At 32.6% G+C, this 24,488-nt stretch overlaps 1 protein-coding gene and 1 long non-coding RNA gene across 4 annotated transcripts in view; one reads left to right on the forward strand and one right to left on the reverse strand.

Moving 5' to 3' along the window:
* LOC115213196 (calcium/calmodulin-dependent 3',5'-cyclic nucleotide phosphodiesterase 1A) overlaps nt 1–24,488 on the forward strand; it is a 720,553-nt gene that overhangs the window by 689,956 nt on the left and 6,109 nt on the right. For all 3 annotated transcript variants that reach the window (XM_036508297.1, XM_036508301.1, XM_036508304.1), the window contains 6 exons: nt 1,956–2,057; nt 7,163–7,283; nt 7,373–7,454; nt 7,627–7,839; nt 14,668–14,742; nt 16,001–16,234. In XM_036508297.1, coding sequence (XP_036364190.1) covers nt 1,956–2,057; nt 7,163–7,283; nt 7,373–7,454; nt 7,627–7,839; nt 14,668–14,742; nt 16,001–16,191 — 784 coding nt within the window. In that variant the 3' untranslated portion in view covers nt 16,192–16,234. The remainder of the gene's footprint in view (nt 1–1,955; nt 2,058–7,162; nt 7,284–7,372; nt 7,455–7,626; nt 7,840–14,667; nt 14,743–16,000; nt 16,235–24,488) is intronic.
* LOC118765792 lies at nt 22,910–23,270 on the reverse strand. The gene is made up of 2 exons (XR_005001672.1): nt 23,239–23,270; nt 22,910–23,114 (listed from the first exon to the last, which is right to left on the reverse strand). It is a non-coding gene; the product is annotated as an uncharacterized LOC118765792 (long non-coding RNA).

Consider the following 24,488-nt stretch of genomic DNA (forward strand, 5'->3'; position numbering starts at 1 on the left):
GCCCTGAGGGTGGCCTAATATGTAGTTCAAAACAGCAGTCATGGCAACATGAAGAAGTTTTCTGCCAATTAGATGAGTCGACAAATCAATGGCAAATTTGTCTTGTTTGTCACTAGTAGCAAAAGCAATTGCTTCAGTTAACAAATACAATGTAACTCAAATTCATCTGGTTAGATACAGTTAGTTTATAACAGACAGTCTATAGAGATATATTTAAAGCATTGTGACAAGTAACATTTACACAAAGTAAGAAGCCAAACAAATATCCTTATGGTTTGGGTCACTGCATGTCAATATCTTTAAAAAGATTTTTTTTTAATGTAGCATATAGAATCCAAAGGCTAGAGATGGGAGTGATGCTCTTCTTTGCAAATTGCTATACAGACACAAAGATGTTTCCTGGGGCTAAAACAACAGTAACACTGTCCTTTATAGCACTGCCACATTCTGTTGGCATATAAAAGTTACAATCTGAATTTGTTATTCATTTATTTAAGAAATATTTTGCAAAAATGTTACAGGTGTAGAAAGTTTGATAATTTTCAGAACTTTCGGCCAATCAGAAAACAGCGCGTTTGCTGCTTCTTCCATCATCTGTCACAGTAGCCAGGAGTGGAAGATGGGGGATGGGGGCGCTGGCATGTCAAAACATTAGAAATAACAGTGAAAAATATTAAAACATACGCGAGCAAATTAAATGTTTAAAAGCTACTGTGATGAAAAGAAATGATTATGGAACGCGTGGTAGTTACACTCCTTGTGTGCATGCACAGCATCTTTGGTTACTATGGAAACAGTTCTTTGCAAACAGTTATGGAACACATGGTGGTTACACTCCTTGGTTACTATAGAAACAGAGTTCTTTGCTTACTCTAACAGAACTGCAAGGTGATGTGTAAAATACTCGCTTCTGATTGGCTAAAATACCCAAATTTTGCAAATTTTAAGGGCTAATAACTTTTTAACTATAAACTTATAGGAAAAATAATTTTACTTTTCATAACAAGTATACAAAACTTAATAAATATACCAAATTTAAAAACAACAGGAACAAAATTGGAGATAGTGACTCAAACCACATAGATCTCCAAAGAATGCAAATTAAAGAAAAAGGCATTAGTTTGATTATCTTTTCAGAAATTGTCAATCTTCAAGTTCCTTTTTTCAAACAGTATACATACATATATATATACACACACACACATACATACATACATACATACATACATATACAAATATATATGTGTGTGTGTGTGTGTGTGTTTGTATAAAATTAACAAAATGAGATAAAAATCCATGGTTGTGAAAGATTTCAGAACATTTATAAAGAGAAGGTCTCACAGCTGTTTCTGGGATATTTTATATATCCCTTCATCGGAGATGGTGCAAGAAAATGGTTAAGCAATAATAATTCTAGAGAAGATATGAAATAGAGAGTGAAGTGAAGCATTGAGTTTGTACAAGGTGTTATTGAATCGAGGGTCTTTTTTGAAGTGACTTAAAAGTTGGGAATGTGTTTGTAAGGTCAAATCAAAAACTGATTTTGACTAATATCTAAACAGCCTTGGTCTTTTATCTTATTACACAAAAAATTCTTATATATATATATAGGATGAATTCTGGTTTGCATGAGTAAAATAGTGATGACCATAACGTCACTTTATTATAGAAGAATAAGTATTACTTGCCTTCTCATGACTAGTTAATTAGTCATGAAACATATCAAGGCAATCCCTTATATTTTTCTCTGTGTATAGGGAGTAACAACAGTTCACAGCAAATCCTTTGAAACCTGCAGGTTTTACTGTCTTAGATTTTCTAATTCACATAATATATAATGATTTTTTCAATTCTTAAGTCATTTATTATGTTTACAATTTTTATAGTATTGCATAAAAACTGAAAATGCTATTTGATTTAAAAACCTCTATAATTTTCTAAATATTCTTTTGTAGAGAATTCCGGAGTCTGCTGATTGACATGGTCTTAGCCACTGACATGTCTTTTCATTTCCAGCAAATAAAAAACATGAAAAGTATGCTGACTTTGACAGAAGGGTAAGCATTTCTGAAAACTGAAAATTGTTGTCTTATAAGCCTGTTATAGGAACTTGTATTACCATAATGTATAAGAAGCATGTTTATTTGGCAACAACAAAAAATGTGTGAGAAGAAAGTGAAAAGAGGGAGCGTGGGGACCAAACAAAAGAGGAGATTAGTAACACAGGTAAAAAGAAAGAGGGAGAAAGAGAATATATAGTACTCCAAAGAGAAAGAAAGAACAGATGCTGTGTCCAAAGAAGAGGATGCTGTTAATGTGATTGGTGCAATGAGATATTCTTTTTGTGTGTGGAAGGTGCACAGGTACAGCAGACTCCATCAAATGCCAGTGGGGATACATAAAAGTAGTTGATGGCTTCTGTTCTCTAGGTGACTGTTATCAGTAGCAGAGGTGGATGCTCTGAGAGTGTAGCTGTAAGAATAAGCTGGGCAAAGTTCAAAGTGCTCCTACCACTGTTGGCAACAAAGGGCCTCTCCCTCAGATTGAAAAGCAGACTGTATTATGCCTGTCTGTGAACAGCTATGTTACTCAACAGTGAAACACAGACTGTGACTGCCAAGGACATGTGTAGGCTTGTAAGAAATGAGGCTAGCATTCCTTGCTGGATGTGCAATGTCAGTGTGCATGTACGACAGAGTGTAAGCATCTTGAGAGAAAATAAAAGGCACCAGATGTAGTGTGCAAGATAGACAACTGTGTTGGTATAGTCATGTGATGTGTATGGATGAGGACAGCTGTGTAAAGTGCTGATCTCTAACTGTTGAGGGAACCTGTGGAAGAGGTAGACCCAAGAAGACATGGGATGAGGAGGTGAAGCATGACCTTTGAACGTTGGGCCTCAAGAAGGCAATGACTGGTGACTGAGACCTTTGGCGATATGCTATACTTGAGAAAACTTGTCAAACCAAGTGAAATCATAATCATGACTGATGCCGTTGTCATGTAACTGACACCCATGTCAATGGCCCATAAGAAGCACGTTTTGAGCATTGGGCCTCATGGAGGCAACATGGCTGATGCCGGTGTCCCGTAACTAGCACCTGTGCTGGTGGCACATAAAAAGCACCCATTACACTCTGGTTGTCATTAGTAAGGGCATCAAACTGTAGAAACCTTGCCAAATCAGACTGGAGTCTGGTGTAGCTCCCCAACTTACCAGTCCTCAGTCAAACTGCCCAACCCATGCCAGCATGAAAAGCGAACGTTAAATGATGATGATGATGATGAAACACCTAACTTCATAAAAGCCATCAAGAGAGTCTAATAAAAAGACTGCCAAGTCTTCCCCTAAATCAAACTCTACTTTGTTTATAAAAAAAAAATACAAGGACACATTAAATAATGGAAACCTAGATACATTGTATCTGAAAAAAGGACAGGATGGTTAGGCTGGGACATCTTTGATCTCAACCATCAGGACTAACCTAGGGTTAAACAACAGCAACAGTCTTCTTACAGTAACTCATTTCCCTGTATCATTCAGTTAACTAGTTAGAGTTCTACTGTTCTGCACTATTTACCAGCAAATATACTTCACCTCTGACCCATCCAAAAATAACATATCATGTGACTGACGGCATCGACCACGTTCGAATGGAGCTTTTTACGTGCCACTGGAATGGGAGCTAGTCAGGGCGCACTGGCCACAGCTACGATTTTGGTTTTACTTGACTCAACAGGTCTTCTCAAGCATATCATATCGCCTGACACATCAAGGGTACTCTTAAATGGGCCAGATATGCAATAGATAGAAGATGGTTGAGAACCGCTGGTTTAGTAGATGATGAAAATATTATGCATAAATGAGAGCTGTTGAGAGTATATTTAGAATAGCACCTGTGCTGGTGGCATGTGTAAAAAGATTCGAGCGAGGTCATTGCCAGTAGCGCCTGACTGGCTCCTGAGCCAGTGGCACGTAAAAAGCACCCACTACACTCTCGGAGTGGTTCACGATAGGAAGGGCATCCAGCGGTAGAAACTCTGCCAAATCAAGACTGGAGCCTGGTGCAGCCATCTGGTTCGCCAGCCCTCAGTCAAAATCATCCAACCTATGCTAGCATGGAAGGCGGACATTAAACGATGATGATGATGATTGTATTTGAAATGTGCTCCCCAATATTCAGTTCTCAATCTACCCAAATCCAGCCTTCAAACATCAATAGAAGACGGAGTAATCGATAGGGTTCTTCTTTCCCTTTCAATAAGTAAACTCTGATTCCAGAAGTTACATAATAAATGCAAAATTATACAATTTGAAAGTAATAAGTAACTGAATTGCAAAATTGCATTCAATCTGAGAGCTAAGGTATGTTCAATACTTCTTTCATGAACCAAAAAAGAGAAGCTATGTTCTTAGTTTTGAAGAAAATCAATACACTGTCGATACAATGCAACTAATATTGAATAGATGCATTTTTTTTTCAGTTTACTTACATTAAACCTCTTCCTTCAATGTGTTGTGTTCTATTGCAAATTCGTGTCTTGGTGATCTAGATATTAAAAAATACAGAGAATATTTTTGCCTTTGTTGATCATAAGAGATTATTTGTCCTTCTTATTGGATTCTATAATGTACACATAAGAAGCATTGTGCTGTTTGATGACATTTCTGAGATAAGTTATTACTAGGCAAGTTTATTGACCACACTGTACATTATTATGATTTTTATATATATTTTTTCAACTTCTATTTTGATTATACTGATAATTTTCAATGGTATTTTTATGCACAAGCACACACACATCATGGTTTGGTTGTGTCTCTCAGGAGTTAAGATTGCTTTTTATCTATAGTTTGTCGCACAGCAGCAATAGCGTGCAGTTTGTAATCAATATCAGAGCCCAGACCCTTTGACAAGGCTGACTCTATTCTAAGGCTTGATATTAGAATAGATCTCATGTTAACCCTTATGTAACAGGAGAAGCTAACAAAATGTATTAACTATACAGGGATCTTCATAACCCTCAGCTATCTAGATCCGTATACTTAATGAGGTTATCTACAGGAATAGATCTGGATAATTACAGAGTTGGGAATAAGAATTTTGGCTATATATATATATATATATGTGTGTGTGTGTGTGTGTGCAGATAGTGACTCCAGGTAGGCGTGACTATTTGTGTTTGCATAAGTATATTTATTATAGTGTAATTACTGTTGTCGCTGGAAAGTATATTAAATATGATCCAGTTAATACATATATATACTGATTCAGTAAAACAGGTATTTAGTAAATAGCGATTGTGATATGAAAATGAAGACTGGTAATTGGTTTCAATGTTTGTAATTGATAGCAAAACATCTCAGCTGATGTAGTTCTGATCCTAAGAGATTTAGTACTGATAGTGGTGAGGTAGCAGCTGCCAATATGCCATTTTGTAGACCTATTCTTACATACAATGATTAATTTTATTACATTAGTTTGTCAGGAAAAACAGAGCCTAAGGTGAAAGAACCATTTGCTGAAATAGAGAGTAGGATTATTTGATTATCAGTGAAGACAGAAATAAGTTGATAAGGTTGGTGTAGTTAATTATCAGTCAAGACAGAAATAAGTTAATAATGTGTCATATAATTTTCTTTAATGGACAAAAAAGATGTATATGAGTGAGAAGCTGCTTAGAGCTACGTAAGCGAAACTAAGTGTTTTCTGTACTCTATTGTACTTAATACAGCAATGAACCAAAAACAAGCCATTTAATTTTTTCCCCTTTCTCTTTCACTTAAAAAATATTTAATTGAAAGATGGAGGGGAAAAAAACAGAGGCCAAAGAATCACAATACACATTTCTAAAGAGGAAAAGGATTTGAGAAAATGATCTTGGCTTAGTATTAAATTAAGTATGGCTATGAGTATAAGATGGAGTATGAGAGAATGTTTTGCAGGTATGTTTAACACAAGGTTGAAAACATATGCAAAGAAGTGGTCAAGATATTTCTGTAGAGACAGTAATAATGCCAAGCTTAGAATTGTTGGTTTGGATGCTTGAAAGAGATGGGCATTTCCTGACATAGGACAAGTATTGTACCAAGTGCTCATAGAAAGGTCATGACAAACTTCAAAACTAGATTGTTACTTTTCAGAATACTTTGTCCTTTATCGAAATTTCCCATTTATTTCCTTCATTGCTTTCGGCAGTAATATTGCACTTCAGTATGTCTTTGAAATGGAGCTTCTGAAGCCAAAACTAAGTACAAATGCTAACTTACTACAGACAATATTTTTAACAAATAATCATCAGACATGAAGTATACCATAATGGAGCAGCTAATGCTGATAAAATGTCAGTAACTGAACAATGCTAAAGCAAGTTAAATGCAAAAAAAAGAAACTTTCTTCAATAAAATATCAAGTATTAAAAATTAATATAAAAACGTAACCAAATAGCAGGGTATTTCAGTGAAATATTTCTCAAATAACAATGTGGTTGGGTGAGATTATATTAAAAGCAACATTATTTAGAATGTATACATATATCATCATCATCGTTTAACATCTGGTATGTGTCTGTCAAATAAATGAGAATGGAGTGCTCAAAACATGTTGGAGAAGATATGGTTTTTACTACAACTGAGAGTGGGACATTGTCTCGTGACTCAAGTTCAACTCTATTGTGATTCCATCTGAAGATCACAGTAGTATGAAACAAGTAGTGAGACACCTTTGAGCCACAATAAAAATTATATGCATGCATATATATATATATATATATATATATATAATATATATATATATTTAAAATAATAAGGGTGAAAAATTTAATATTAATTTGATTAATATCAATTTAAAACCAGTGGTCTAGCAGTGGTAAGAACGAAACCAGGTTTCTGATTAATCTTTAGATTTTGTATCCTTTCATTTGTCTTGCTCGCTTACGTTCTGCCATTTGCTAAATTTTCTTGAGAACAATCCTTTCTTAGTGGTAAGACCATAGGGGTCTACTTCTAGCATAATGGATGTCCACTTAGAGGTCATCCCTCTTATATGTATGTATGTATGTATGTATATATATATATATATATATATATATATATATATATATATATACACACACACACATTTATCAATTACAAAATGTTTCTAAATGATTATCTTTACAGCATTGAAAAATCTAAAGCTCTATCGCTTGTGTTGCACTGTGCTGACATCAGCCATCCAGCCAAAGAATGGTTTATGCATAAGAAATGGACAGATTTGCTTCTTGAAGAATTCTTTAGGCAGGTAAGTATCATAAAGACAACGTGTTCACTTTCCATATACCAATGAACCAAATTTCCAAAATTTAACGTTATTTGTTATTTTCTATCCAGGGTGACAGAGAAAAAGAACTAGGTCTGCCGTTTTCCCCACTCTGTGATCGAAAAACTACACTAGTTGCAGAATCCCAAATTGGTTAGTTCATACTATATTTGAATTTAACATCTGTGAATTAACATTTTACAATATCCATAACAATAAAAAGATGTATTAAATGTATTAGTGATGAATATTTTAAAATAATGTTAACTATATATATATATATATATATGTGTGTATAAAATGTTTATAACTATTCTTCCTACAGGATTTATAGAGTTCATTGTTGACCCAAGTTTTACAGTTATGGGTGATGTCTTACAAAAGATAATATATCAAGTGAATCAGTCTATATATGCATGTACTCCAGCAAAAGTAGATGAAGTTATTTCAGAGGAAGTATTTGAAAGAGCAGATTCTGGGAGCCCACGTTTAGAAAATATTAGCAATAACAGCCGTCCGAGTGCTAAACAATCAAGTGGTATGTATATAATTTGTTTATTTCAAATTCTACTAAAACATTACACATGATCAGCTACATTAATACATTTCTAACAATCATCATTACCATCATCATCATTTAATGTCCACTTTCTATGCTGGTATGGGTTAGACGGTTTGACTGAGGACTGGCGACGCAGATGGCTGCACCAGGCTCCAATCTGATCTGGCAAAGTTTCTACAGCTGGATGCCCTTCCTAATGCCAACCACTCTGAGAATGTGGTGGGTGCTTTTACGTGCCACTGGCATGAGGGCCAGTCAGGTGTTACTGGCAACGACCATGCTCAAAAGGTGTTTTTTATATGCCACCTGCACGGGAGCCAGTTTGGTGGCACTGATAAATTCTTAACAGAGAACTCTAATCCTCTTCATATATTCTAACCTGTTTCTCTATCTCTTATAGAGCTTATTTAACATAATATATAGCTTATTTATTTTAATTTAACTACCAAATGGCACTGCAATAAAATACTGCTACTCACAGTCATAAGAGAGAAATTCATTAAAGATACAATTGGGATTGGCGTGGCTAACATACATAATGAAGTACATGCTTTTGCTCACAAAACTCCAACAAAATTAAGTATATCTTACTTTATCAGACATTTTGACACTATAAACCTAATTTGTAATTTCCTATATTTTACAACTCAGCTTATACCAAACCCTAACCATTACTGAAACTACATACTATGCTTTGCTGCTTCATCTAAAACATGCTCCCTTGTTTTCATGGTCTGCTTGTCTTGTACAGCCACAAATCTGTCTAAAATGTATTCAGCTATCAGAATTTAAGTCATTTTGATATAAAATAATCAAATAAGATAAGGCTTTGACATAAGCTCTGATATGTGGGCAATATGGTAAACAGCATCTCTCATATCTTCTCTAATTTACAATATGTAATACTATTTTTAAAGGTGGTAAATGACCCTACATGTCACCTGGTTTAACATACCATCTTCCCTGCCTCCTCCTAGACCAGTACAGTTCTCAGCTAGTTTTTTCATCACAGACAGCTTTGGTTTACTAAACATTTATACAAACCACTTGAGAATAAAATGGATAAATATTGTTTTGAGCCAACTAAGAATCCTGTATGGGATAAAAATAATAGCCAAATGTACCTTAAATCACACTCTACAATCTTAAAAGTATGATGCAAGGGATAATGTAGTCCTGAATTCCTTGCACATAGAAAAAAGTTGGGATGTCCACAGCTGAAATGTCTTTGATCATGGGTCTGCTTGATCGGAGGTGACTTGGGGCAGCCATCCAGAGCGTCTACAGTAAGAAACCTTTTGGGTTCTGGCCCATCCTCCCAGACTTTAACCTCTCATCTCCTTGCTTACAACTGCTTCCCTCTCTATCATAACTCTACTCAGTCAAAGAAGATCTAAGTCTTGTGAGTTACACGGTGGCCTCATTTATGCTACTTCCACAAACAAATCTACCCAGTACACTCTAAAGTAGTTGGCATTCGGAAGGTCATCCAGCCATAGAAATCATTGGAGCATAATGCACTCTTCAGACTAGTCACATCTTGTCAAACTATCCAACTACAGCTAGGATGGAAGATGAACATTAAAAGATGATAAAGATTACCAGCCCTACACACAATTTACTAACATGTAAGCCTAACATCTCTATGTGACAAAAATCTCTCAACCACTATTCTTGGCTATATTCTAAATTCCAACTTTTCTGTGAAAGATGATGTTTATGCATGTGTACAATCAATTCTCTATGCACACACTTTCTTGACACTTTCTTGACACTTTCTTGACTTTCTCACTTACATCTCAACAGAACAGTCGCTTTCTTCCCTATCATTTTGAGTTCTGTTTTCTTTGCCACACTCTAAACACCTCCAACTACTAGTAGCTATTCGATTAATCAAAATGCATCGAGGACACCTCTGTGCGTCTTCTCCACCCTTTTCTCTAAAGTTATATTTTTAGATGGCTTTACAGAACATAATTCCTACTGGCTATCATTGTCTCCCCCACCTACACACACACACACACACACACACACATTGATAATGTTGTCGCAGAGGCTGAAGAGGTCTGCCTTTTGAATTAGTTGCACCAATAAGTCTCCTCACCTACCCACATCTTTGAATATCTAAATACACTGAATTTCTCTCTCAGTTATAATCCAATATATTTACCTCACCATCACAGTCTTCTTCTTCACAAGCTAATTTCAGTACTATTTAATTAAGAACTTCCACCCATCATTAACATTATCAGCCTCTTTATTCCTTAAGTCAGCTAATTAATTGGAATTGTGCCATTCTAGTTTAAATCTTCCGAATAAAACCAATTACTGTCTCTATGAATCTTTTAAAAGAATCTTTAATAATGACATGCTACAAGGTATAACTTAACCTTAAACCAGATTGTGGAGGCACATGGCTTAGTGGTTAGAGTGTTGGACTCATGATCGTAAGATTGTAGTTTCGATTCCTGGACTGGAAGACATGTTGGTTCTTGAGCAAAACAGTTCATTTTCTGTTGCTCCAGTCCACTCAGCTGGTAGTAATGAGTAATCTTGTGATAGATCAGCCTACTGGCCAGGGAGGAATAATCACAACATAGGCACAGGAGTTGTTGTGTGGTAATTAGCTTGCTTGCCAACCATATGCTTCTGGGTTCAGTACCACTGCATGGCACCTTGGGCAAGTGTCTTCTACTATAGCCTCAGGCTGACTAAAGCCTTGTGAGTGGATTTGGTAGATAGAAACTGAAAGAAGCCCATTGTGTGTGTGTGTGCGCACGCGCATTTGTCTCTTCCCTCCCACATCACTTGACAACCAATGTGTTTGCGTCCCCATAACTTAGTGAATCGGCAAAAGAGATCGATAGAATCAGTACAAGGCTTACAAAGAATAAGTCTGGGGGTTGATTTGCTCGACTAAAGGCAGTGCTCCAGCATACCCACAGTCAATTGACTGAAACAAGTATAAGAATAAACTGGCCCTAGGCTCTTTACAGAGTGATGTGGACTAACCAAAACAGATCATCATCAAGGAGAATTTAATTACTACAAACAAACATTTTGATGAGGAATTATGTAAATTATTTACATTTGACAGCTATTTGTCCTCATCTGGTTTGTTGTTAACACAATGTTTCGGCTGATATACCCTCCAGCCTTCATCAGGTGTCTTGGGAAAATTTCGAACCTGGGTTCTCATTCCTAAGGTACTTTTTGATATTATTATTATTATAATTATTCAGGTCACTGCCTAGAATCAAACTTGGACTCTTGGGGTTAAGAGCGTGGGCTACTAACCCCAAGATTCTGAGTTTGATTCCAAGCACTGACCTGAACAATAATAATAATAATTACAATAATAATAATAATAATAATAATATCGAAAAATATCTTAGGAACGAGAACCCAGGTTCGAAATTTCCTCAAGATACCTGATGAAGGCTGGAGGGTATATCAGCCGAAACATTGTGTTGACAACAAACAAGATGAGAACAAATATCCATCAAATATATAAATAATGTAAATAATAAACATTCTGAATTATGTATTTTAAAAATAATTGCAGTACTAGAATGAGTCCATAAGGTTGGACACATAAAATAATAAAACTTGGGAGGATCATTTTCACACAGGAGACAGAGAATGTGCCTATTAAGATCAAGGAGAATATGACAAATATGTGAATAGTTTTCACAGGCGTGCAACCACTCCATAGGTGCATAAGTGGTTGTGAGGGAGGTAGCTTGCTTACCAGCCACATGGTTTCGGGTTCAGTCCCACTGCGTGGTACCTTGGGCAAGTGGATTTGGTAGACGGAAACTGAAAAGAAGCCCGTCGTATGTGTGTGCGTGTATATATATATATATATATATATATATATATATATATATAGAATAAGTACTAGGCTTATAAAGAATAAGTCTTGGGGTCGATATGCTCGACTAAAGGCGGTGCTGCAGCATGGCTGCAGTCAAATGACTGAACCAAGTAAAAGAGTTTGGGGCTGTGGAGAGTTTGAATAATGCAAGATCATTCTTGACCTGAATATACAAGCAAATTACTAAGGTGTTACTAAAGTATATTCATGTAAATTTGAATTGAAAATAATTGCCATTGTTTAACTTTGGATTAATGTTTGTTTGATCATAACTGAGCCAAAGTATCCCAGCTATGGAGCATGCCATCTTTCTTTTTGTACAGGCAATTCTTAACCAGAACTACATGCTACAATGTGTCTTGATAGGGGTATATTATTTCTTGCAACTCAAGCAATAATCTAGAAGTTCCCACATTGGATTTCAACAAGATTATTGTATGTAAAGAAAATTTTAAAATTGCATGGTTGAGGCTGTTGATATAAAACTGTATCTCTGGTTCATTGACAAGAGCTCAAACAAATGTGTCACTTGGAAAATGGTTGTTGGTTTTCTCTCTACACAGAAGTTAAAATTCCAGTGTCTTTATTACTGGTGACATTGATCATTTGTACAGCATACCTATGTGTTTATTTTATTATTAATGACATTATACACTTAGATACTTCATCCCTTTATAGTTAGAGCTGAAAATTTCTATTTTGAGATTTCACAACACACTTAATAAATGTAAACAAAGCTTAGTGAAATGCCAACAAAGTGAAATTGTTTCTCTATATATCTTGTGTATATTCTATAACTTCTAAGTTTGATCAACGCAAATTTAAATCTTCAATATCTCTACTGCAATTTGGTGTTGAATGTTAATCTTCTCCAATGTTGAGCAAGCTCCTCATGCTGCTGTTGAAGTTTTGAAGCACTTTTGAACTTTCAGTTTTCAATAATGCCATCTTATTACTTGCATAGTGGCTTATATTTTTAAATAAGTAGTTATGTGGAAGATGGCAATGAAGTCTTTTTTCATCCTGGCTATGTCCACCTTCTCTTCTATAACCTGTGTAGTCATATAGCTCAACAGCAAGAAACCTGTTCTGGCCCCTTTTTTCAAAAGCTGCCTTCCATTCAACTGTAACCACACTCACTTGAAGGAAATTGTAGTCATGCATAGCAACCTCACTAGGGCTGGTGCTATGGGAAAAAAAGCACTCAATACATGTTGTAAAGTTGATGGCATTAGGAAGAGCACCCACCTATAGAAACAATGCCAAAACAGGCATGGGAGTATGATGCAGTCATCAGACCCATCAGATCTTGTTGAACAATCCAACCTATGCCAGTATGGAACATGGGAATTAATCAATGATGATGGTAGGTACATTAGTTTACTGAAGGAAAGTGGATAAGTTATGCCACAGCACAATTTGAAGTAGGCCTAGAAAATAAAAGTCTACTTTAATTATTTACATCAAATATATGCCTTGTTGCAAGCAGCCTTACCATTTTAATAGTTCAACAAATACTTCTAGGAATGATTATAAAATTGCTTTCAAAACAATATGTGGATGAAAGAGAGATTCACAACTCTGCCATTACTTCTATGCACCTAGCCATAAATTTATATCAAGTTCACAAATAAACTGTGATAATTATTCAGTAGTTAGAGATTCACATTTTTTTTTTTTTTTTCCAAGTGTTCTTTACACAATTTGTATAAATTTTGTTTTCATTATTCTCTTACTGATTCAGCATTTCCTATTCTCTGTTCATTTCCTATCCGCTGTTTCTAAACAGTGAAAATCTTCATTGGCTGCTACAGGAAATTCATTTCCTTCTCAGACGTACTAACAACAAATATAAAATTATATATTCAAAGAACATTTAGTAAAGAGGAAATACAATTGGTCAAAGAGATTTACTTGTTCTTATACAGAAGCTTATTCAGATGTTAGATTTACAGCTCCCTTCAGTTCATTGTTGACGATCTTAGTAGGACATTTCCGTTAAGTAATTGAGAGCAATACAGTATAGAGCAGAAAGCTGTGAGATCTTAGGATTAAAAGTATGCTAGAATAATCTGCTGTGAAAGACAGTAATGGAGCTGAACTTTGAAGAACTCTTCCGCTTCTTACTTGGAGATTTAACCGGATTATACTGAAGCAGACATCCAAGTAAGAGTCAAAGAAACAATAAACAGGAAGCTTGAACAAAAGTTTGGTTTCACTGTGCTTTGAAAGTATAAAAATAAGAGTAAGGTGAGATTAATATGTTAATCTCAGTGTATTTATGCTTTATTCTTACATTGGAAAATGGAGTTTAGCAATTTAAATACAAGAGTCTCTAATATTATCTTATTTGTATTTAAGAATAAATGTTGGGGATGATCAGGTAGTTTTAATCTGTTTTTAATTTCAATGTAGAAACCAAAGCAGATCATTAAGATTTGGTTGGGATTATTGAAATAATCAGAAATTACATTTATCTTACAATCAGTGGCAAAAGGTTTCAAATTTAGTCTTATTAGCTTCATTGCTTCCAAATATTTGGCAGTAAATAAATGTCCTAAAAATTATTATTCTTGTTAAATTTTCAGAAATAATTCTGATAGAAAGATATCACTGAAAATGAGTTTGAGCTTTACTTGTGAGTTTCGCAACTGCCTAGAGGATTTTTCTTTTTACTCGATAAGAAACGAAGGGATTCCAAAAATCATGGAATTTTATTCAACGGGATAGGGACGAATATCTTGGGTTATTTTCTCAATAAATATATCACATTTGTCTGTTTAAAAAGTCACAATGCTAATATGATACCAATCTTGTTTTTTAACTCAATTTTTTTTATTTAAAAAAAATTGAGTTAAAAAACAAGATTGGTATCATATTAGAAAAAAAATTACAATTTCTCAAAAAAAAATTTTTTTTTTTTACAGGTCATGAAGTGAAAAGGCCATGGAAACCAATATTAGAAGTAAATAAAGCAAAGTGGATAGAAATAGCAGCCCAAGGTAAATTGTAATTAATTGAGAAATGTTTTTCTTTCAAACAATAAGACATTGTAAGAAATAAATGCAATTGAAAAAATTACTTGAAACAACTTATGAGAACTTTAATTAGTGATAATAAAAGTAACATGTGTTTTTAATTAATTTGAAATGTAGTGTTTCATGGTCTTTCTACATAAATGCAATAAATCCTATATATTTCTGAGAAACATCTTACATGTTTAATTATGTTTCTAAGTTTCATAATTAACAAAAAATATTTCTTGTACAAAATAATTAATATCAACAGAATTAATATTAATACCAAAAGGTAATCTTGATCTCAAATTAAATGTGGATGTTGTGTTAGAACACAAAATACTGCATTATTTACCTTGAGAGAAACTTTCATAAGGACTTGTAGTGTTTGAAAACACATGTAATTATTTAGTTGACAGACAAGAATAATTTGCTATGACCACCAGTACTGCCAGATCACATGATTTCACCCTACAATGGGTTCCTCAGTGACAGATGTCCAGCAGAAGCACAACAATCAAATATCCAGTCAACAATATAAAAAAATCTCTGTGTCTATTTGAGCACTGATTTCACAAATAACCAATGGTCTTATTAAGAAATAACTAACAGTGACAGAAATAATAATAATAACAGAAAGTAATATTGATCTCTAACATAACATGGATGTTGTGTTAGAACACAAAATACAGCATTATTTACCTTGAGAGTGTCTCTCATAAGAACTGATAGTACTTAAGGACTGGTGCCTGAACAGACACTTATATTCTTCTTTGTCAATGATATAATGACGTGTGCTTTTATGAGAGTGTAGTGTGATGGAGGAAAAGGACAACAGAAAAAGAAGCAATGGGAGAAAGAAATACAAAAGGCCTTACTTTGGCGAAATCAGTGGTCACTCTGCACTCTTTGCTGGACCTGACCACACATGCTCGCTGACCATACGTGCTTCCTGCCCACGCATGCCCCTTTCACTCTTCTACCGGCCCCTACAAGCCTCATTTGCGCCCACCTCATCTGTCATCCTCTCCACCAACACCACATAGCTCATCACAGCCCATAACACTGCTAACACCACAGAAAGTTTCTCTCAAGTTAAACAATGCAGTATTCTGTGTTCTAAAACAACCTCCACGTGAAGACGGAAATCAAGATTGTATTTCTTGCACAAGTAATTGCATAATTAACTAAAATATTTCTTGTCAAAGTATATACTTTAAATGTTTAACTTCACTATTTAAAGATGCAGCGGAAAGAGCACTCAAGAGCTCATTAAGAGCAAGTTCTGAGCAACTTGATGCTGACAGGCCTGAAAGCGCTTCCGAGAAGACTAAGACGCCTCCTGACAGTGAGAATGTTTCACAAAAAGATGGTGATTCACAAAGTAATGACAAAGCTGCACCAACAGTTTCTCAAAAAGAAGAGCTATGCTGAACTTGCTTACAATGCTCTGATTACAATTTATGTACAGGCACACACATACAAAGATGCACTCATATATACAAAAGTTAACTAAGAATAATACTGACATATATACATGTTTAATGTGGTTGTATAATAATTTTCAAAAGTCAGTCACACACATACATTTATACATATATATATATATATATATATATATATATGCATGTATATATATATATATATATGCATGTATACATATATATATATGCATGTATACATATATATATATATGCATGTATATATATATATATATATGTATATATATATGCATGTGTATATACATATATATATATATATATGCATGTATATATATACACACACTCAAACACACACACACACATGCATACTTACATATACAAACACAACACACGTAGCTATAGTTTAACTAATGAATAGACACTGACATATTCATTCATATTTCGTGTGTTTGTATAATAGTATTCAAGACATACACACCACATGCTCAAATGCATGAGTGTGAATGTGTCCACACACATTTGTATTTGTGTATGTATGTGCACATGTGTGCATATATAAATATATATACACGTGTATATATGTACATATATATAAATATATACATATATGTATATATACATGCATGTGTGTATGTGTGTGTGTATATATATATATATATATATGTACATATATATGAATATATATATATATACATATATGTGTATATATGTATGTACATATGTATACATATGTGTATATGTACATATATATATATGCATATAAATGTGTATATGTACATATATATGTATAAATATATATATATATATATATATATATATATATACATATAAATGGGTATATGTACATATATATATAAATATATATATATATACATATAAATGCGTATATGTATATGTACATTTATATATATATTATATATATATATGTACATATACACATTTATATATTTATATATATATGTACATATACACATTTATATATATATATTTATATATATATGTGTGTATATGTATATGTACATATATATATAAATATATATATACATATAAATGTGTGTATATGTACATATATATATACATATAAATGTGTATATGTACATATATATATAAATATATATATACATATAAATGTGTATATGTACATATATATATAAATATATATATACATATAAATGTGTATATGTACATATATATATAAATATATATATATACATATAAATGTGTATATGTATATGTACATATATATATAAATATATATACATATAAATGGGTATATGTACATATATGTATAAATATATATATAAATATATATACATATAAATGTGTATATATATATATGTACATATATATATATAAATATATATACATATAAATGTGTATATATATATGTACATATATATATATAAATATATATACATATAAATGTGTATATATATATGTACATATATATATATAAATATATATACATATAAATGTGTATATATATATGTACATATATATATATATAAATATATATACATATAAATGTGTATATATATATATGTACATATATATATATAAATATATATACATATAAATGTGTATATATATATATGTACATATATAAACAGATATATATATACATACATACACATACATATATATATATACATAATACATACATGTGTGTGTCTGTGTTTTTTATGTGTACGTTTGTAAGTGTGCGTGTGTGTATGTTTGTGTACAATGACCTCTGTACATTAATATATATACATACATTCATTCATATACATTTGAATATAACAAAGTAATACATGCCTTAGTGTTGAATCTGCCATCAGAACTAAGGCCATGATAATTTCTCATCATGTGCCACAGTGTACCATTCTACTGCTAGCTTTCATTCTGAGTGTTGGATCCAACAGCATTTGCCTTAATGCTGGCCACAAAACATCCCCATATAATTCTTTTGCATTTTTTTCTCTTTTTATTTTTTTTCCCCAGATATTTATTCCATGAGAATCTAGAATCTTTCAGAATATAAGCATATAAATCAGGGCTTCACTTACATATCATCACATCAAGATCGATGTTACTGTCAATAGCATTCACTTGATCTATAATTTATTGTATTCTTTCAATTAAATATATACAAAGTCAATTGCCATTTATATACAAACTTTTAATATCTACTTTTATTTTTAAGAAATACCTAATAATTTTCATTTAAAAAAAAATTTTTATTCAACTATTTCTTTTCCTTTTTTTCTTTTTTAAACCTTGGATTCTATATATTTTAGCATATTTTCAGAAGATCATAAAATGAATGGTTCTGAAATAGAAGTTTTAGGAAGCACTGCATTGCTGATCAAATACTTCATCAAAAAAAAAACTGTTAACAAATGGATTATATACGCTCAACAGGATGGCCAGGGATTTAGACTAGCTATATAATAATTATGTTTGCACTTTATATATTTAAATTATCTAAATTTAACTGCTTTTTTTTTTTTAAATATAAAATTGTTTTTGTAACTTATAGCAGTAACAAAACAAATTTGTATCTATACATAAATATTCTTAAGTACTTGTGCTTAGAAATCCTGTTGTATAATTATTTCAGGATGAAAGTGAAATAGATCTCAGGATAAATTCTTTATCTGAAAATATTTGTTGATGAATGAATTGTCCCTAAAGTAAGGTAACTTCAAAAATAAACATTTATGTAAATATTATTTACATGAACCAGTTTTTAATTAGTAATAGCTAATCTCTGAATTGACTTTAAAAATTATTTCTAATTATCTTACCAAGAAAATTCAACCATTTGATAAATACAGAGATATATTTATAGAACATCTAGGAATTTCCATGAATGAATTTAGAAAGTTTAATTAATAGCATTCAGTAAAATCATCCTTTTTTTTTCATGAGTGCTTGTATGATTAGTTATTTAGATTAGATCAAAACATGTTTGGTAAACAAGATATGCAAAGGGAAATGAAAAGTAATAGACGTAATTTGACTAATTTTATTGCGATGGCTTTTATAATGGAAACATCACACGCATTGAAAATAAACTTACTTTCTGCTACTGTTTTCTTAAATTTACCATTTTCCCAAAACAAATGTGCTTATTTTGCATTATCAATTAAAACTTCATTTTTATCATCCGGTCTTCCATGAAATAGTTGCAATTAACCTGAACTAGATCCATAGCCTAAGTTCATAGCCTAAGATCCTTAGAAATATATAGAATATTTTGCATGTTTATTAAAACTACATCACTCTTTAAACAAATTTGATATACTTTCAGAAAACCATTTGTAATTTGAAAAAAATAATCCATCTTTTAATCAACTAAATGTAATATGGTTTATTGCAGATGAAAACATTTTGATTACGGTTTAAAAATTATCATCGAAATGTAAGAAGTTTATTTCCTTTCTTTTCCTGTATTTTAGATAATTTGAAGTTCTTAGTATAAATAAGTTTCTGAAATATAATGAACTATGTAAGTGAAGCCCGTTGCCTTTTCCAGTCGAAATAAGAAAAACTTAAACTTGGCAATGATAATCAATGACTTTGTAAAACAAAAATGTCAAATTTCTTATAACGAATGGTGATAAATAATTGTAAGCAACGACAAGTGTGTGTTTATAACTCACTCCTTTTTTTCCTTATGCATACATTCACACATACACAGTATATATATGTATATATATAGGAGCACTCCATCGGTTAAGATGATGAGGGTCCCAGCTGATACGATCAATGGAGCAGCTTGCTTGTGAAATTAACATGCAAGTGGCTGAGCACCCCACGAACATGTGTACCCGTAATGTAGTTCTCAGGGAGATTCAGCATTACACAGAATGTGACAAGGCTGGCCCTTTGAAATACAGGTAATACTCATTTTTGCCAACATGAAATAAAGTCTTTTGCTCAAGGATACAATGTGTGGCCGGGAATTGAACTCACAACCTTACAATTGTGAGCCGAATGCCCTAACCACATATATACACTGTTGCATATGTGTTTGTATAGACATACAAATGTGCATACACACATACACACATATATATATTTCTCTCTCTCTTTCTCTACACACACACAAATTCATACATTAATATGTACATGCATACATGAACATATATACAACAGAAACTAGGTGCTAGTTTGAAGATAGATATATCTGAATACACCATTTAGCAAAGCAAACCACCAATACTACTTTTGAAACCATAACAAATACAGTTTGTATTTTATTCAAAATGTATTTTATTTTTCTCTATCTCTCTTAAACACACACACCCTATACCTCAATCGAAACGATATAAATATCTCATGGTTGTAACAATCAGGTGAAATATAGATATTGTGCATAATAGAATCATGTGTTTTCTTAAATTTAAATCTGTCTCCAACTGTGAATAATAATTTCATAATAATCAACATTCATTCAAGCATTTGTGTGCCAGCTTACAGAAAGTATTTAACTGTATTTTATTCAAGGGAGACAACCTTATGTATTCCTATTTCCAGCATCACAAGCGAAATATAATGGCCTTATCTCATGACACATAAAGTAGTATTTACTATAATTTTTTTCTTTCTCCTTTCTAAAATCTTTTTAAAAAATAAATCATCGTTGAGGCAAACTATATGAATCAACTGAGTTTCAAGACATTGAATAGCAAATTATTTTAAAATCTAAATTATCAGCACACACACAGTTATTTAAGTGCTGTGATTTCTTTCTGTTATTCATCTGAGTTCCACAAATCCTCAATGATCATAACAGTTCTGTGATCAGCAAGGATTCAAAAACTATAAGCATCAAAAGAAGGTACGTCACTGCTGCATTGATATTTATCTTGCTTGTAAATTCATGCATATATATACATACATACACACTGGCATACATACACTCATTCTAGATGTAACCTAATATATATAATATTGAAATTTATTTCTATTGAGTGTTAAATCTGAACCTCGGCATTCAATTTTACATAAGTGAGGAAGAAATTAGTAAATTATTTCATAGCACTTTATAAAAGTTTAGTTTGAGAGAAATTGCTTAATGTTTAGATTATATGGATAAAGACAACAGCAACAATGAGAATAATAATATTTTTTCTTTTACACAACAAAATATCAGTGATTTTAATTTTCATTCAGAAAACAAGTTATTAACCTAACTGTTATGAAGTTCCCAGACAGTACATGTTTGTGTGTGTTTTATGATTTAGGTTTCGTTGTAAAAGTTTATATTCATATAGAATCAAGTTCTAAAAATGTGTAAATTCCTATGACAGTGGTCCTTGGAGTGTAACCTCTTCTAATTATTTGGCATTTAATTTGTAAATAAGAAGTCTTATAAATAATACTTTTAAAGCTTTAACTTATGAAAGCTTAAATTTCTAGTTTTCTTGAAGTACATATTGTTTCTATATGTAATGTCAATGATAGATTTGTTTCCAAGCAATCTTAAGTATTACTCTAAGATAGTTTTATGAAAAACAAAATTAAGTGATGGTTAAATTATTTCCTAGATAGATTGTGCCAAAACATTTTGTTTTAACACAGGTGATTTTAAATGTTAAACAATAAACTGTTATTTTCTTTACTTTAGGGAAACACATGTAGTAAAATGTGTTGATGGTCGCTCTAATTGCACAAAATTAGTAATCATCATTAGGTCGTATTCTCTTTAGAAAACCGAAAATTTCATCCGCTTCTAGAGTTGTAGTGATTACTTTTATAATATCTACCTTTACAGATATTTAAAATGAATAAACAAATTGAAAAAAAAGTTCCTTTAAAAAAATACTATTTGTTCAAATCATATATTTTCAAATTTCAATTCCTTATAGTTATAGTCAGTTATAGAAAATAGTTATGTATAAAGTTCATGTGTCACATTCTATCTGCATTAAATGGATGTTTGTTTATATATATATATAATGTAGGTTAATTATCTGTTAAATTACTTGTTTATAATTGAAAAAAATATATGTAATAAAAAGAAAATTAGAACTTGTTACAGGCTTTTGAGAATATGATAGCAAATTGTTGTTTTTGTGGCAGTTTGTATATAAAACAGTAGCAAAATAAAAATAGAATCTGGATTTGAGTCTCAGATGGGATGATTTCCATCACTGTCCTTAATAATCATGATCAATAAATTATCAAACGTATATATTGCCTTTAATGATCCTACTTATTGCAGTACTGTAAAATTGCTACAATAAGTCTGTAGTCTTTATGTTTTAAAAACTATGAACTACTATTTTGAAGTATTTAAAATATAAGTACTACAAATTCAAAATTTTCTTTCCTATACACAAAGTTTCGTTTTCTTAAAAAGGAAAAAAGAAAAAAAAACACGAAGGCAGATTTTCACAGCTCCCTCCAACAACTTTACTGGCAGTGTTAATATTTTTGCAGTTTGTAGAAGCCTCATTTTAAAGAGAAATCATAAAAATCAATGTCAGAATTAAGTTAAAAAGTCCAACTAAATAGCAAGCAAAGACCTTTGTAAAATATTTTAATAGCCATGACTTGTTAGTTTGCTAGTTAGAATCTTGCCGAAGTCAACTTTGCCTTCCGTTCTTTGGGCAGGGGGTGTCAATAAAAAGAACCAGTCCTAGTTGGTGAACTAGCAGAACTGTAAGGACATTAGACAGAATCCCTTGCAGAATTTGTGCCAGTTTTTGCATTCCGAGTTGAAATCCTGCCATGGTCTGCTTGGTGGGGCAGACATAATCTGTTGCCTATTTTAGCACCATCATCTGGTCCTGGGGTATCCTTAGCAGAATCCACTCTGTTTAAGTATATCATCTTTCTTCTCTCCAAAAGTCTTGGAGGCCCTATTAATGAATGATAGGCATTGCCTTCCCTCCCAACTGTAAAGACTTAAAAAAAAATTATCTTCATTAATTTGTGTTTAGTCAAGATGACAAGCACCTTTTTACTCTTCCTCATATTTATTCATATTGATGTTCAGCTGCAATTAAGGACAGTGATGCACTTTATCTGTTGTCCAATTCAATACCACCACATGGGCCTAGTGAGTTTAAAGCCAGATCCTCAAGTTCACTTATGCCAAACTGTCTCAGAGGTCCTGTAAAGAGCTAAATTATAAAACCTGAGAGCATGATAAATGAGAATTAACAGGATTTATTTGCCAGTAATATGGCAACACATCCAAGTGAATCCAAAGATACAGTCTTCATTGATGCATTAATGATGATGATAATAATGAAATTATTGTGTATAGTGCTCAGGTGCACCACAACTCATCAAAGGTGCATGTACGGCACATAGAATTATGTTCAAAAGTCAGGAAAGTGAACAGTGTATGAGTAACGATGTGCATGTGTATGAAGGTGGGGATATCAGGTGTAGCGTTGGTGAATTTCAGGAAGCATGGAGGCTTTAAAGGATGCAATGTTTCGGCATCAAACAACTGATGAGTGTGAAAAAATGTTTCTGAAAGTCATGAGAGCTGTGCTGTTTTCTGACTTCCTAGGCATGCCCCTGTGTTTTAGACACATGGATTTCAAAAGGGTGCTCAGGTTTGTTGTTGGCAAGATGGTTAATAATTTTGTGGGTGTTTACCAAGTCAGTTGCCAGACGTTGGAGCTTCAGTGTATCTATGCCCAGGAAAGCAAGGCATTCAGAATATGGTAGATGTCTGATGGAGGGTATTCACTTGGTTGCACGTCTCTGAACAGTTTCCGGGAGGTCAATGTCCTGAGCAAGATAGGGGTTCCAGACTGGTGATGCAATTTCCAAGTGTCGCCACATGTATGCATCTGATATTTAATTTATCAACCCCAAAAAGATGAAAGGCAAAGTTGACCTTGGCGGAATTTCAACTCAGGATGTAAAGACAGACAAAATACCACTTAGCATTTCGCCCGGCGTGCTAATGTTTCTGCCACCTTGAAGACACCCTATATTGAAAAAGAAACACTGTCTATATATTTACTTGCATGAAATAGAGCTTTATTAGCTATAATAACTAACCAGGGAAGAGTATAATTTGAAGTCTTTTTTCTTCTTCAAAAGGAATTACAATGTACATTATTAGCTTAGGAAAAACTTAATTTCTTTTTTTAATGACTATTTAGAAAAATTAAAACCCTGCAACTTTCAGATTATTTTCTTTCAGTTACTCTCGAAGTGAATTATGATAGAATCTACCAAAGCAGACAGATCTACAGAATATATTCTCATTTGCATAGTATAGTTAATTTTTGTCAGGATGAAATTATACTGGGTGTCTGAAACAAAATACTG

The sequence above is a fragment of the Octopus sinensis genome, linkage group LG1 (genome assembly GCF_006345805.1).
Source record: "Octopus sinensis linkage group LG1, ASM634580v1, whole genome shotgun sequence".
Classification (NCBI taxonomy): Eukaryota; Metazoa; Mollusca; class Cephalopoda; order Octopoda; family Octopodidae; genus Octopus; species Octopus sinensis.